We start from the raw sequence: 14,530 nt of genomic DNA, 5'->3' as shown, positions 1-14,530 counted from the left end.
TCAGAATCGCAAAAACTTTATTGCAAAAGATGTCCCCTCGAGAGTAAAATCGACCTGTCTGAGCGCTTTGCTTGGACGAACACGAACACTCTGCCGTTTCGTTTTCGCTGGCCCACCCTGTATATATATATATATATTATCAATACACCATATATATAGTGTATTGATAATTGCTAACACTTCTATTTTATGATTTATTTTATATAGATTCTAATTTGGTAATTAACATTATTATTAATAATATATTATGTAACACATCTTGATTTTGTGTTTTGTTAGAATGTAGCTTATATACATATATATCATAATAATTTTTATAGCTATTTGTTGCAAGCAAATGGTTGTGATTAGTAAGACTAAAATATGTTCATTTTAAAATTTCAGTTTAAGTATATATTGTTTCCTTTCTTCCTGTTTTTTTTCTACAGAAGAAATAGACAATAAAGAATTGGTGCAAAGTTATGACTCAGATGATGCTATTGATTCGGAAGAAGACGAAATAATAGATTATCTTAAGCGTGGCACTTCGTCATTTAAAGGTCTTTAGAATTCATATTTAAAAAAAAAAAAAAAAGACGGTTGCAATCTAATTGATGCTCCAATATTTTTATTTATTTATGTTCACTTAGCTTCTTTTTTTTTTTCTCTTTATTTAAATCTTGCAGTCACAGCTACCATTTGTTTGCTATCAATATTTTGTTTATTTAAATTAGCTATTGTCCTATAATAATTATTTTATAAAGAATTTTCTTGCTGTGATCTCTATTTTTCATATCTTAATGATAAATGTAAACAATTAAGTCTTTAATAAAGTGAACAGATATAAAAATTTTTAAAAATATTGATCAAATTCTGGAATTTTTTTGGAAATATGATTTCTTTAATTATACAAATTTCTAAAAAAAAAAAAAAATATATAAATTAAATTTTATTTTAAAAAACAATGATCTTAATGTACTACAAGTATAAGCATTATTAAATCACAAGAACATATGCAAAGCTTGAATTTCGATCGATTAAACCTTATAAACAGGGTTATTTTCGAGCTGTACGAATAATGATTAAACGAAGGAATTTGTTCGAAAATTAGGATATCTAAGCATATATTTTTAAACTAAATTTATTGCAGTTTTATATCTTTCTCATTTTATTCTAAAAATAACTTAGTCTATTATATTTCATAGAATATGAACTTAGGTCTGCATTCTGATTTTAAATTTTAGCAGTTTTATCTCAGATTATTGACACATTAACTATTTTAAAATAATTACAGTATTTAGTTACAATATTCAAATTCGCATCATCTTAAATTTTGGCATTAACAATATCAAAATATCAGCATTGTCATTTCCTGTCTGTAATCTGTGGATTATATGTGAAAAACTTTCAATTTTGGTTTTTGAATGTGAAAAACTTATGGATTATACATAGTGACTCATAAGTCACTATGTATAATCCATAAGTTTTCCACATTCAAAAATGATTCTAAAATAATTTTTTTGATGTTTATATATCAATTGGATGCAGAATACAAAGACCCAGTTGTTTCCACTTGTAAATAACACTATATTCTATTTACGAGTTCGTCAACTCGCCGATAAATATTTCCAATTAAGATGTATTATGCTTAGCTTAGAATGTTATGTCGACATATGCAATGATATCTGCCCAATCGTACGCTTGCTAATCGTGCAAAAATTTTTAAGTTTCTGTTGCCCAGATGATGGTTGTCCACCTGCCTATTGCCCCATTGTGAAATCACCCAGTTGTCACATACCCCATATTTGATCGGTAGACAGCTATAGTGCGCATTTCTGGTACTGTGACAGCAGACCAGTATGAACCGCTGGTGCAGGCTGTACCTACACGGTGTTCCGGCAAGATAATGCTTGACCACATATTGCATGGCATTCTCACCAGTCCAAATAAAATTTACATCTTTCTCTGGCTGGCAGCCTCACTCGATCTCTCTCCCATTGAACATCTGTGGGACCTCATCCAATGTGAGATGCACTGGAGTCCAGTGCCACATACCATAGGCAACATGCACACTGCAGTGGATGCAGCTTGGATAGGAATACCTCAGGCAACCATTAATCATCTCATTGATAGTATGTCTAGCCATATAGCATCCTATATAGCTGCCCACGGAAGCCATATTTGTTACTGAATAAACAGGTGTCTGTTGCATATCTTTGTTCTTTTAATTATTTGCATATGTCTCTCACCTCTACCAGTTCTGCAATGTGAATATGCAGTCCTTTGAGGTGTTGTGATTTTACTTTTAAGGAGTGTACGTGTTGGAGAATTCGAAACAACTGGCATTCGAAACAACTGTTGCTGTCATAGTCCACTTCCCACTTGTTTACTCTGTCCTGTTATCTTCCTTTCTTATCAACACTGGTATTCCATTTTCAACTGGCCAAACCTAAAGATGGCCCATTAACTGAATGAAAACATTAATATTCTTTAATTAATTAATTTAGATTAAACTAGAAGAAAAGAATTATAAGTCTAAGATATAACCAATGACAGTTATTACGGTTGCCAGTTATGCTATCCTGGTAGCATAACTGGCAATGCATCCACACGGTATGCGGGAGTTGCAGGTTCAAGTTCCACTTCGGCCGATTAGTATTCTTTAATGTCACCTACTTCTAAAAGCATATTCAACTTTTTCTTCCTGATGTTTTCCTGAATCATTGTATTAATAAAATATCATAATTGAATAGTACCTCTATTTGAACTTCCTAGATCTAACAAACTTTCTGCATATCAACAATGAAGAGAACGAGTCTCGTAATTCTTGGTTGGGGTGACACAGTCACACATTATTACTGGTAATCATTATTAATTAGCTAAGCTAAATTATCTTAAGATAAAAACTTAAAACTTTTTAATTGGAGATACTTATTGGTGAGCGGATGGACATATAAATAACACTATATTATAATGTATTCATAATTGGAAGCGAATAGACTCGTCAGCACCCGTGTATTCTATCTCTGTCCGATACATAGACAACAAGCACCCAATCACATTTTATCACGTAAAGACAACTTATGAAAAAAAAGCTAAAATGATTTTATCATCTTTTTTTATTTTATGGACAAATTATTGTAGATTATATGCTATGGCCTATAATCTGTACCATCAAAGTTTGAAGGTATTTTAATGCATAAATCATAGATTACAGACAGAAAACCATATACTACAATATTTTTCATGTAATAAATGTAAAACAGACAACCATCAGTCACAATGCACTTTAATAATAGCATTACTCGTATTAGTCTTTTAATTTCCATGTTTAATACGACCGATATTGGTCTATAAGAAATGTTAATTTATTACCGACAACGAATAAAAATTAATAATAGCAGCTCTGTTAACGTTTATATGAATATTTACATTTTATGATAGCTTTAAACAAACTTATTAATCAGTTACAATTTAATTAACTTAAATTATTAGAATTCAGAAAATGTAAGTAAAAAATCTTAATTTACAATTACATACAAAATTTTATCAATAATATTACATATTTTTATGTGCTGCAGTATGATATTTTAACAATAAGAAATGGAAAAACAGTATTCTAGTAATAAATATTCTTGAATACTCTTAAAATGATTTTTTCAAGTTCTTTCAAAATTTAATAAATAAATAAACAACAAATTTCTGTAGTTGATTGTTAGAGTATTATGAAATTGTTTCTAAATTAGTCTTTTTATATTACTTGTAATTTCATATCTACTAAATTTGATAAACTTTTACAAAAATAAAAATAGTTATCTAACTTGTTACCTTTTTTGATATCTTTCTATTTTCATATAAAGGCCTTTAGCTTGTATAAAATAGCATTTCTGAAATATTGATCATAAATTAATTTATTCATTACTAAACATATTTTTAATTAGCTCAATTTTTGTTATTCAGTTATTAAATAAATCAGTTTTATACACTAAAAATTAATTTATTATTGCACAATATACAAAATCTTCATTCATTTATAGAACAGAGAATATACACTACTGTTCATTGAAATTGCAACACCAGTAAAAACTTGGGTTATGGCCATGAAATTTATTTGTGAAATTAACTTTTAGGATATGATACAAGCTACAGCAGACAGAACAATGACAGCCTGCATGTATTCTATTGGCTATAAATTAGGCAAAAAAAAGGAGGCCAGGGATGTTAAACATGGCAAGAATAGAAGTGTTGGATAGAATGAGCAATATCAGGGACAAGCATTATCCTGTTGAAAGAGGCTGTCAGCCTCTTCCTCTTCTTATAGACCATCTCTGTAAGAAGAGGAAGATTTCAGCTTCTAAGATTTCCATGATGTACCACTGATTGTTCACGGTACATACTTGTAATGCTTAGAAGTCAAGAGCATGAATGAAATGCTATAACACCCCAAACCATCACACTGTGGGTAAGACTGGTATGACACTGTAGAATTCCCCTTCCAGAGGCTATTCTCACAGTATTTGTAAACGAGGATCCGGCCGTCATATGCATCAGACTGAATCGAGACTCATTAAAAAAAACAGTTTGCTCCCATTCAACATTTCAGTGTCTTTGTTATTGGCACCATTGAAGCCTCTCGAGAGCATCTGTGCTGTAGGATTAAGGAAAGTCATAGCAACAGATGGCCAACTATGAGTCTTTGTTGCAGCAACTGGCAGTGACCGGTGCTAGCAAAGATGTTCTGATATGTTGCCATCTTCCATTGTTGTGCCAATGTTATGGATCGAAAACGTTTTTATTATAGAATTAAAAGTTATGCTGGACCCGTGAAAGGTGTACATTTATTTAACTTGTTATGGATGTTGCTGTACAGTTTATCGTTGTCATGCTTTCCCTTTCAAATGTAAACATTAGAGCACATGATCCTTCACAACACTGTGTGAAACTTTCCACTGTCCATTGTTGCCATGTACTGTGTTTCACAAAACACATGAAGCAAATTCATGATACAACAGACCTCCTCCTCTCAGTCCAAGAATTCTTCCACTTTCAAACTCTGTCAAATGCTCATAACATTCTCTCTTTTGGTGATGTGACATGAAAAAATACTAGCAGCACTGCAACAGTTGATTTCACTGACAGAATATTTGGAATTTTGTTTAGTGAACTGACTTTTATACCTGTGGAGTCATGCTTTAGTCAGTATTATGCAAGCACCAAATTTGCATATGTGCCGAGATTGAATTCATTTACATCTTCCAATATAACCTAATCTAGCAAATTTCAACCCAATCCTGTCTCCATCATAGTGCTGAAATTTTAATGGGCAGCAGTGTATAAAAGTAGGGAAATAATAGGTACAGAATATTAATTACTCACACAACCTCAATCTTATGATTATCAGTTATGTAGAAGAATGTTTTAAATGTTAATAAGTAGAGAAGAATGACCTATATATACACAGGGTAGCCTAAAAGCTAATTAACTAAGATATCATCTACGTACCAAAGCCCGTTACCGGTGTGACAATCAAAAACAAAGAACAAAAAGACTGTACTTACAAAAATGAAAAGAATGTTTGTGAAGTACAGTTTTTTTGTTCCTTTCATATTTTATTTGAGTGTCACACTGGTAACAGGCTTTGGTATGTAGATGACTTCACCCTGGTGTTGTTTAGTGAGATATTTACCTGAGATATATTTTAAAGTTATTTCAAGAACAGTTTGAAACAGCTACATTTCATTATTTGGGATTCAGCTGCTTCATTGAGAATAATTGAATCATAACAACATGCAACTATCCCAAATTGATTTTAATCTTACTTAAAAATCTCTCTATTACCTGACTTTTAGGCCTTGTAAATTTTGTATTTTAATTAATTTAATGTAATTAATTCTTCTGATTTTAAGTTATTTGATAAGAGATTCAAGTATTTAAATTCCTATATTTCTTTTTCTACATATTTTTGTTTTATTCTTAATGTTTGTTAATTTTACGAATGCTTACGTTGCTTACAGCTTAATAATGATCCAATATAAAGCTTGAAAATATTAAAAGAATTAGTGTTATAGAAAGGAAGAAAGACAAATGCTTAATTTACTTTTCTTAGCTGCAATGAAGCACCTTTCATAAATGTATTCTTTTATTTTTTTATTGATTTTATCACAGTTTTGCTAAAATCACAATGCAATTTTCTTCTATGTAATAATTTTAGTTACATTTGTAATTAATTAATAATTTAATAATTTTTAATGAAGTAAAAATAAATTAATTTTTAAAACATTTTTTAAGGTTCATTAATTATCAATAATTTAAAAAATCTATTATTTAACTAAAAAACTGAATAATTACCAATAACTGAATTTATTTAAATTTATTTAGTTAATAATTGAGATTGTTAAATTAAATTTAAATGCATTATTTATTTTTACATTATATAAATTGAATTAAAATTAACAGTTGTGATTAGAAGAATTTCAATATGTTAGTTGTAAAATTTAACACACTAATGAATTATTATTATTATTATTATTATTAGGAGTAAAGATAAAGATTAAGTGTCTATCTTGTTGACTGGCTTAGCCCTGATAGAAATGAAAGAAGAAGTAATAATGATAGATTAGATAAAAGATTAGGAGATGAAGGGAAAGGGGTCTGCAGAGTCATCTTGCTTCTGCATACATTAACATAAACACTAATGAATATAGACTGTAATTAAAATATAAAAATTTTTAGATCTCTCATTGTTTAATCTTATTTTAGATGAGACAGTGTTCTGGAGTCCCCTTGGGCTTTCCAATTTCTAATAATATACCTGAGAGTATCATTAAATGGGTTGAGGATTTGGTAATAAATAAATATATGGACCACATCAAATTAATATGCAGATACAGTATGTAGATGATATGCTATATATTTCGGATAATAAAAAATATATTTAATATTCTTGGAAGATATCAACAATAATTCAACATAAATAAATGGCATTACAAACACCAATAACCAGCAAAAAAAAAAAAATTACTTATATATATACATGGACATTATGTCGTGAATCTGAAAAAAGTGGAGAGACACACAGACGAAACACATTGTAGTGATTAAAACATCTTTAATTGATCAAGTGATTAATATACGTATAAGTCCCTGCACAACTGTGGAGAGTACCTTCGTTCGTGTCGACAGATCGCAGTCGGAATAAAGAAAGGGTTGAAGACAAAGAACCGTAAAACATTTTATGGTTATTGGGCAGGTCCCTCAAGTAGGTCAAATTGGTTTGCGTCGAGAGTACTGACACATTATCAGGTTTAACTGAAAGAATGTAGAATGGAACAAGAAAATTAAAACTTTGGAACAGAATATTTTAAATCAAAGTTCAAGCACATGAAGACTTGTACATGTCTGATACAAAAATACCACTGAAGGGAATTAGGCAAGCTCAAATAGTGCTTCCAAGCTGATGAAATTGAGTCTGTTTCTTTAAAATTAATTGCTGTCTTTCTCCTGAATGTTTTGTAGATTTCAACTCTTTCTAAGTATTTTAGTTTAAGTAGGTCTACATCATAGTATAGGAGGCATGCCTTGTCAAACTACTTGCACTTGTTTATCTAATGGTGGGAAGCATTGTATTGGAGAGATGTTTTTCAAGGCTTTACTTGTGCTCCTTAATCCTTGCTGGAGGCTCCTAGCAGTAGCACCTATATATTCATGCAAACATTGCAGCCTTTGGTCTCAAACTGGAATGCTATAAACACCTGGCAAGTATTAGTGACTTTAATAACTTAACAGGTATTAGACTAGGTTTAGAACAGCTTAGTTCAATGATAAATTATTTAGACATTTCTATTTTTAAATCTGATCAACGGTATTGCGTTAAAGTGCTTCACAAGCCAACATTAATTGATTCCTTTAAACACTGGAAGTCATGTGATATTATTGTCATACAAATAGGCAGCTTGGCATAACACATTCCACACTCGCAGCACACACGAATAAAGAGTTAGAAAGAATTATCATTATCTCTATTCAACAAGACTTTCCTAGAAATGTCACAGGTCTCATTAAGGCATGCTTTAACCCTTCTTCTAAAGCTAATAGAATAATAAACAAACAGTATTCAGACTATTATACTGTCACAGATAGATTTCTTGATTTCTTGCTTTAATCTTAAGACCTTATGTACAGAATTCACTCGTACATATAGGCATTAAGAGATCATTACAATGATGCAAATCTTAAGAAGGAACAGATTAAATCAATAACAAGAATAAGCCTGGAATATACATAATTAAACTGGTCAAACACAGAGCTAGTTCTTTCTACATTAGCTTTTTCTAGTTTAAGTTCATTTGTAGGACCTTATCTAAAAGGATCAAAGCACATTACAGTTCAGTTACTAAAGAAACCCTGGCAACGTTTACTTTGCTATCCCTTTGGACTTTAGAATTGGCCATACAGGTTATGAGGAAAATTCCTATTTTAATTAAAGAAACAACACTGCTCTCTGAGCTTAGATTATTAGAACAATTGTCTATTCTCATTTTCTCTAAATATACTAATTAATTCCCATGATGCCCAAGATATACACATATGAGTAACTTTGAGCTGATTGTTATAGTTCAGATTTTTCCACTTATTGTAGAAATGTTCCAAGTTTATCAAGTTAAACACATGGGTGGTTGTATATATTGTAACATTTACATTTTGTAATATTTTTATAAATTTTTAAAACATTTCATATCTAAATTACAATTATTATTCGTTAGTCTTTCGAATTTTACAACTTCCATAATCAAATTATAATCACAACTGTTAATTCTGAATTTTATTCTATAAACTTAAATAATACTAAATTTCAAGTTCTATTTTAAATTTTGTTTTACACAAAAATTTTAAATGTAAATTATTCTAAGCTCGGCTGTCATTTATAAACATACTGCGCATATAATCAATATCCAGCAAGAACAAACTACAAGAAAGCAAATGTTTTGTCTTTGTTTAACAGCCATCTTCAACCTAATAATGCCCATTAAACACAGATGAAAGCATCTGCTTTCTTGTAGTTTCTTTTTCTTGCTAAATATTGGTTTTAGGTGCAGTGTTTATTAACATATACCTAATTTTGAGTAGTTGAATGTCATTTATATTTTGTTCTGCACAAAGAACTGATGATAGATCAAATAGGTCCAAAAAGATTACTTTCGAAATAAATCTATTGATTTCTTCAACTTAGCTATATATATATGTTGAAATACAAATAATAATTTAATATAAATAATTTAGTATAATTTGAATTTATTTGTATTAAAATTTCTGTTGAATCTGAAAAATATATGAAAATGTTTCATTTTTTTCATTATTATTTTATTAGAAGTTGAACCACCGAGTGACAGCAAAAACGGATACTCCGAAGAAAGTGCAAAACAGCTATAAAATATAGAGTAAGAATTATATATATATATATAGATATACAAGATAGCTTAAAAGTAAATTAACCAAGATGCATGTTGTTATTTACAATTCATTAACTTCATTGATAAGAAATTAATTATTAATAGTAACATGCAATTGTTCCAAATCAGTTTTAATTATTCTTAAAAATACACATTGGTTAACTTAGCTTTGAGTCATCCTGTATACATGTAGGAAAAGTTAAAATAAAGCATTTTAACTCAGCAATTATGTACTTTAACTAGATCTAAGGGAACATTTTCAACCATTTCTCCATTAATTTTAAGGACCAGACCACTGTTTTGAAGCATGCAGAGCTTGGTATCAGATTTCATAAGATAATTTAATTAGGGAGTAGTTGGATGGAGATGTCAAGTTTTAAGTAGACCTGAGTTTTGGTTTGTTTACTTAATTGGGAAACATTAATTAGTAAAAAAATTATGACTTTTAGCCAATTGCATTTCGAGTCTACGTTTTCGAATTTGTGTTCGAAAGATTCGACGTTTCCGATAACATTTGGATGGCGTTCGATTATATTATAGCCCAACGACGGCCATTAAAATTAGTCGAAAATGTTTCCGTAGATTTGATTAAAATACACGATTGCCAAGTTAAAAATTTTTATTTTGTGTTATATAGGAAAAGATTTCAAATTTAATAATTTCAATTTACTTTTCCTTCTTTATTTAGAGCTGCTGATAACAATCTATCATGCTGTAATGGTCATTATATAAAACAGTTTTTTTAAAAAAGGGCAAAAACATTTGGAAATTCTACAGTTCAATATAATGTAGAGCTTTGTTTAACTCAAAACAGCCAATAATTTTTTGTTTGGATATACATGTATATTTTTGTCACTAAACACAGTTGTTATATATGTTAAGTCACTGTGCAATATGTATGTTTAAGTTTCTTGTATTGAAAGCCTGTGGTTGTGACTTTATTGATTATGTAATATGTTTATGTATAAATGTTTTAATAGACAACTGTGCCATTTAACATCCTGCTTTCTTTAAGTAATGCAGGAAATAATAACAATTAATATTTATGTTTTTTGTACATAATGTTTTAAAATTCAAAAAGTTGAAATTCATATAAAATTTAGTAATCTTTTTAAGTTATAATTTCTGAATTTTCTCTTGTGATCAAAGCATCTCATCATAGTGATATGAAAATGCCTTCCATTTGTTTAAATTAAACATGTGGGATGTTTGTGAATCCAAGAGTTTTTACAATATATATACACACATATATATATTATGCAAATATAATTTATACTGTGGCATTTAATGTGTGTCATCATTGAGCTGAGTGAACAATTTAATATTGTAAAATAAGTCAATGAACTTATTTATCATTTCTTGGGAATACCATTCTATTAAACAGTGTTTACAAAAGTTCCTTTGAGCAAATACAAAGTATATTTGCATTGTATTTATGTGTTGCTCACTGCTAGACATCATTCCCAAATATTTCATTAGTGCCTAAATATGCAATTCACTTTTCAGAACATCAGACTGTTCCCTTTAATGCTTGATATTAAAGAATTATGGAAAGTTACAATGCATATAAAAAATATATATGATTAAAACAATTATTAAATCCTGCAATTACTATACGCTAAACATTGAGTCGAACCGTCGTTTAGAAATATATGTGTAACTTGCAATAATAATTTAATCATTATACAGCCAAAGCATTTTGTACTAAACATAAAGGAAAATGATGTGAATTTAAATCGTCGTGAGATTCTGACTTTCGAGAGTTTTTTAACAAAAGATAAGTGACGAAAACGGTAATTTTTACGCAACTCGTTATTTGCCATTTCCGAAATTTTTCAATCGAATTTAAAATTGTATCAGACGCAATCTCCGGTCGTGCTTTTTCGAGAATCATGCTTCGTAATTAGCTAACTTTCTATTGCCTGTGATGTGAATTGTATTTTATGTACAATCATTTCCAAACACAGCAAGTGTTATAAATTATTAACTGTCAAATTCTTCTGTGATCATCAGTCAAATTCGTGGTAAAATTGTCTTAAGAACATTTCTATAAATACAATATCTTGTTTTAAGGACTGATATTACATGAAACCATAATATGTGAACATCACAAGCATGTTAGGAATTGCAATCAATAAAAACAAAACAAATTTACTTTTTTCTTAGTAGGTTTTGATAAATTAATATCATATTGCCTGTTTGTATCAATATTTTTATTTCAGTTCAAATTTCATTTATTAAAACAATATGCAAATTTTTAAAAATTTCTAAAAATAAAAGAGTTAAAATTATTAAAGTGAATAATCATATCGTATATATACACACACAAATCAAACAAATCGAGATTCGATTGCTTGAAATTTTAAGTATATCCGATTTCTAAAAACTTCTTTACACTTTTTCGGTCCAATATTTTTGTACTATTTTATGTAAAATCTAATAGTCTAACATATATACATCAAAACAAAAAAATTCCCAAAAATTGTAAAAATATTGCTATAATACGGCTTTTTTAATGTTTTGCTCTATTTCGTAATTGTTTAAACATTACGAACGGGTAAAAATAATCATCTATCGTAAGCATATTGTCAATACACTCAAACCTGTTTTAGTGCAAGTCATATTTCAGTTCAAAAATATGAAATTTATCTATTGTAAAATGGCACTTTGTATTTTAAATGATGACTTACAACTTATTTCTGCTTTAAACAAATGGATCAACATATTTAGAAAATTCATTTGTTATCTTTACAAGTATATTAATATTGTCACTTTATATGGAGTTTCAAAATATTTCAATTTTCTTAGATTATATCATGTAGAATTTGCTTATCACACATTTGTGTCTTCACTGTCTATTCTTTTCTGACAGATTATAGATATTTCTATAAATACAATATCCTTGTTTTAAAAACTGATGAACTACATGAAATCATACTATCAGGTCAGTCCATAAGTTCATGCATATTTTTATCTACAAAAAAAGCAGCAAAAAATTTTAATTAAATTTTATTTCAATCTATAATGTATTCACCATTATTTTGTACAATTTCTTGCCATCTCGATGGTAGCTTTTTAATCCCGTCTTCGTAAAATGATTTCGGTTTTGAATCAAAATATTCAGAAATAGCCTTTTTTACATTGTTCTCATCTTCAAAAGTTTTCCCTTTTAAAAAATTCTGCAAACTGCAAAAAAGATGATAATCACTGGGAGCAATATCTGGCGAATATGGTGAATGAGGTAAAATTTCCCAGTTGTAGCTTTCGAGTTTCTGTACAGTTATTTTTGCAGCGTGTGGTCTGGCATTGTTATGCTGCGAGAGAACCCGCTTTCTGCTCACTAACGACGGTCGATTTTTTCTCAATTTTTCATTTAAACGCTCTAATTGCTCACAATACATTTCAGCTGTAATTGTTTGATTAGGTTCTAACAGCTCAAAGTGAATTACACCCGACATATCCCACCAAACAGACAAAAGAATTTCTTTTGGATGCAACCCACCTTTTGCAGTCGGTTTTGGCTGCTTGTCGCGATCCATCCATTGTTTTTTCTCGTCACATTATTATAGAGGATCCGTTTTTTGTCTCCAGTAACAAGCCTACCAAGAAAAGGTTCTAAAGCAATACCGGATAAAAGAGACGTGCAAATGTTTACACGTTGTTGTCGGTTAGCTATTGACAGTTCGTGCGGTATCCATTTTCCTATCTTTGAAACTTTTCCGATTTGTCGTAGGTGTCTACGAACGGTTCCGTGGGATGAATTTAAAAGTTTCACGATTTCGTCAACTGTTAAAGATGGTTCTGCTTCGACTAGTGCAGAGAGAGCATCGTCATCAAAGTCGACGGGTCTTCCAGTAAGAGCCTTATCCTCCACACTAAAATCGTTGTTTCTAAATCTTTCAAACCACTTCTGCGCAGTCCTTGCACTAATTACGATTTGATTATGTACAGTATTTATTTTTTTGGCTGCATTTGTAGCATTCTCACCACTTAAAAATAGAAAGTATAAAACATGTCTTTTATATTCATCAGTTACTTCCATTTTAACAAAAATAAACAACTGAAATGTTCACAATTCTGAACAGTATTATATGAATGAGATCCAATTTAACACTTCAGTGTAAAAATTATCACATTAGACTACATTTTTAACAGCAAAACAAGATTTTTCTCAGGGTCATAAAAATGCTCATGGACTTATGAACTGACCTGATATTCAACTAATTATATTATAACTAATATTATATTATGACTATAATATTTACTTATTCTTATATTTCAAAACATAAGAATAAGTAAATTCTTCTTTTTGATAAAGGGTACAATTACAGTGAAACCTCGCTTAACGAGCATCTCGCACGACGAGTATTTCGCATAACGAGCAAAACAAATTGTAAAAATTTGCCTCGCTTAACGAGAGATATTTCGCATGACGAGTGACGAGGAGAGGGGAAGTCCCGAATTGTACGCATGCGGCACGCTCATCAGTCTGTTTAGCACTCCTTCCGCTAGCATCTTACTGTCGCTTGCGATCACATATTTTTCCAAACTTGTGTTCGCACATATTACTTATAAACGTCAACAACCATAGCCCATTTATATAATAAACACGCCAAACGATATGCCAAATTCTTGGGTCATTAAATCTAATGACCGATTCCAAATTAAATTTTAGAAACGTCCGAATTAAAAATTAACTATTTATAATTATTAAATTTAATACGAGATGGAAACATAATTGCCTACCTGTAGTCAAATTAATTAATTTCTAATATTTAATTATAGCCTTTACATAACCCAAGAATTTGCCATATCGTTTGGAGTGTTTATCAAACATATCAGCTGTAATTTTTTTTGTTTCTGCAAATCTTGAAATTTTACAAAAAACAATACTGTACTACCACCTGCAGTAAATTCTCTTTCAGCATAAGAGTGCTGTACTCTCAATTGTTGCACATAACAGTTGCAATTCAATAAAATAACAATGTAGAATATTCTATCTTTTTCTTCTGGTTTCAATGACAGGACCAATCCCAATTCATTTCAAATAAGCCATTTCGGCTATTTTTCACATTGTGATCTTCTCGCTTCGACGACGTTAT

At 29.9% G+C, this 14,530-nt stretch overlaps 1 protein-coding gene across 18 annotated transcripts in view; it reads left to right on the top strand.

Annotated features, from left to right (window-relative positions):
* The window catches only part of LOC136979409 (ankyrin-2-like), a 376,384-nt gene extending 364,802 nt beyond the window's left edge, over positions 1 to 11,582 (top strand). For 17 of the 18 annotated variants that reach the window (XM_067275362.1, XM_067275361.1, XM_067275359.1 and 14 more), the window contains 3 exons: positions 429 to 539; positions 9,347 to 9,416; positions 10,117 to 11,582. In XM_067275362.1, the coding sequence (XP_067131463.1) occupies positions 429 to 539; positions 9,347 to 9,408 (173 nt within the window). In that variant the 3' untranslated portion in view covers positions 9,409 to 9,416; positions 10,117 to 11,582. The remainder of the gene's footprint in view (positions 1 to 428; positions 540 to 9,346; positions 9,417 to 10,116) is intronic. The other variant, XM_067275364.1, reaches the window with a different exon arrangement.
* Positions 11,583 to 14,530: the final 2,948 nt, after the last annotated feature.

Source organism: Centruroides vittatus, unplaced genomic scaffold (assembly GCF_030686945.1).
Source record: "Centruroides vittatus isolate TY-2023 unplaced genomic scaffold, ASM3068694v2 contig_620, whole genome shotgun sequence".
Taxonomy (NCBI): domain Eukaryota; kingdom Metazoa; phylum Arthropoda; class Arachnida; order Scorpiones; family Buthidae; genus Centruroides; species Centruroides vittatus.
This window is presented reverse-complemented; position numbering and strand designations above follow the sequence as displayed.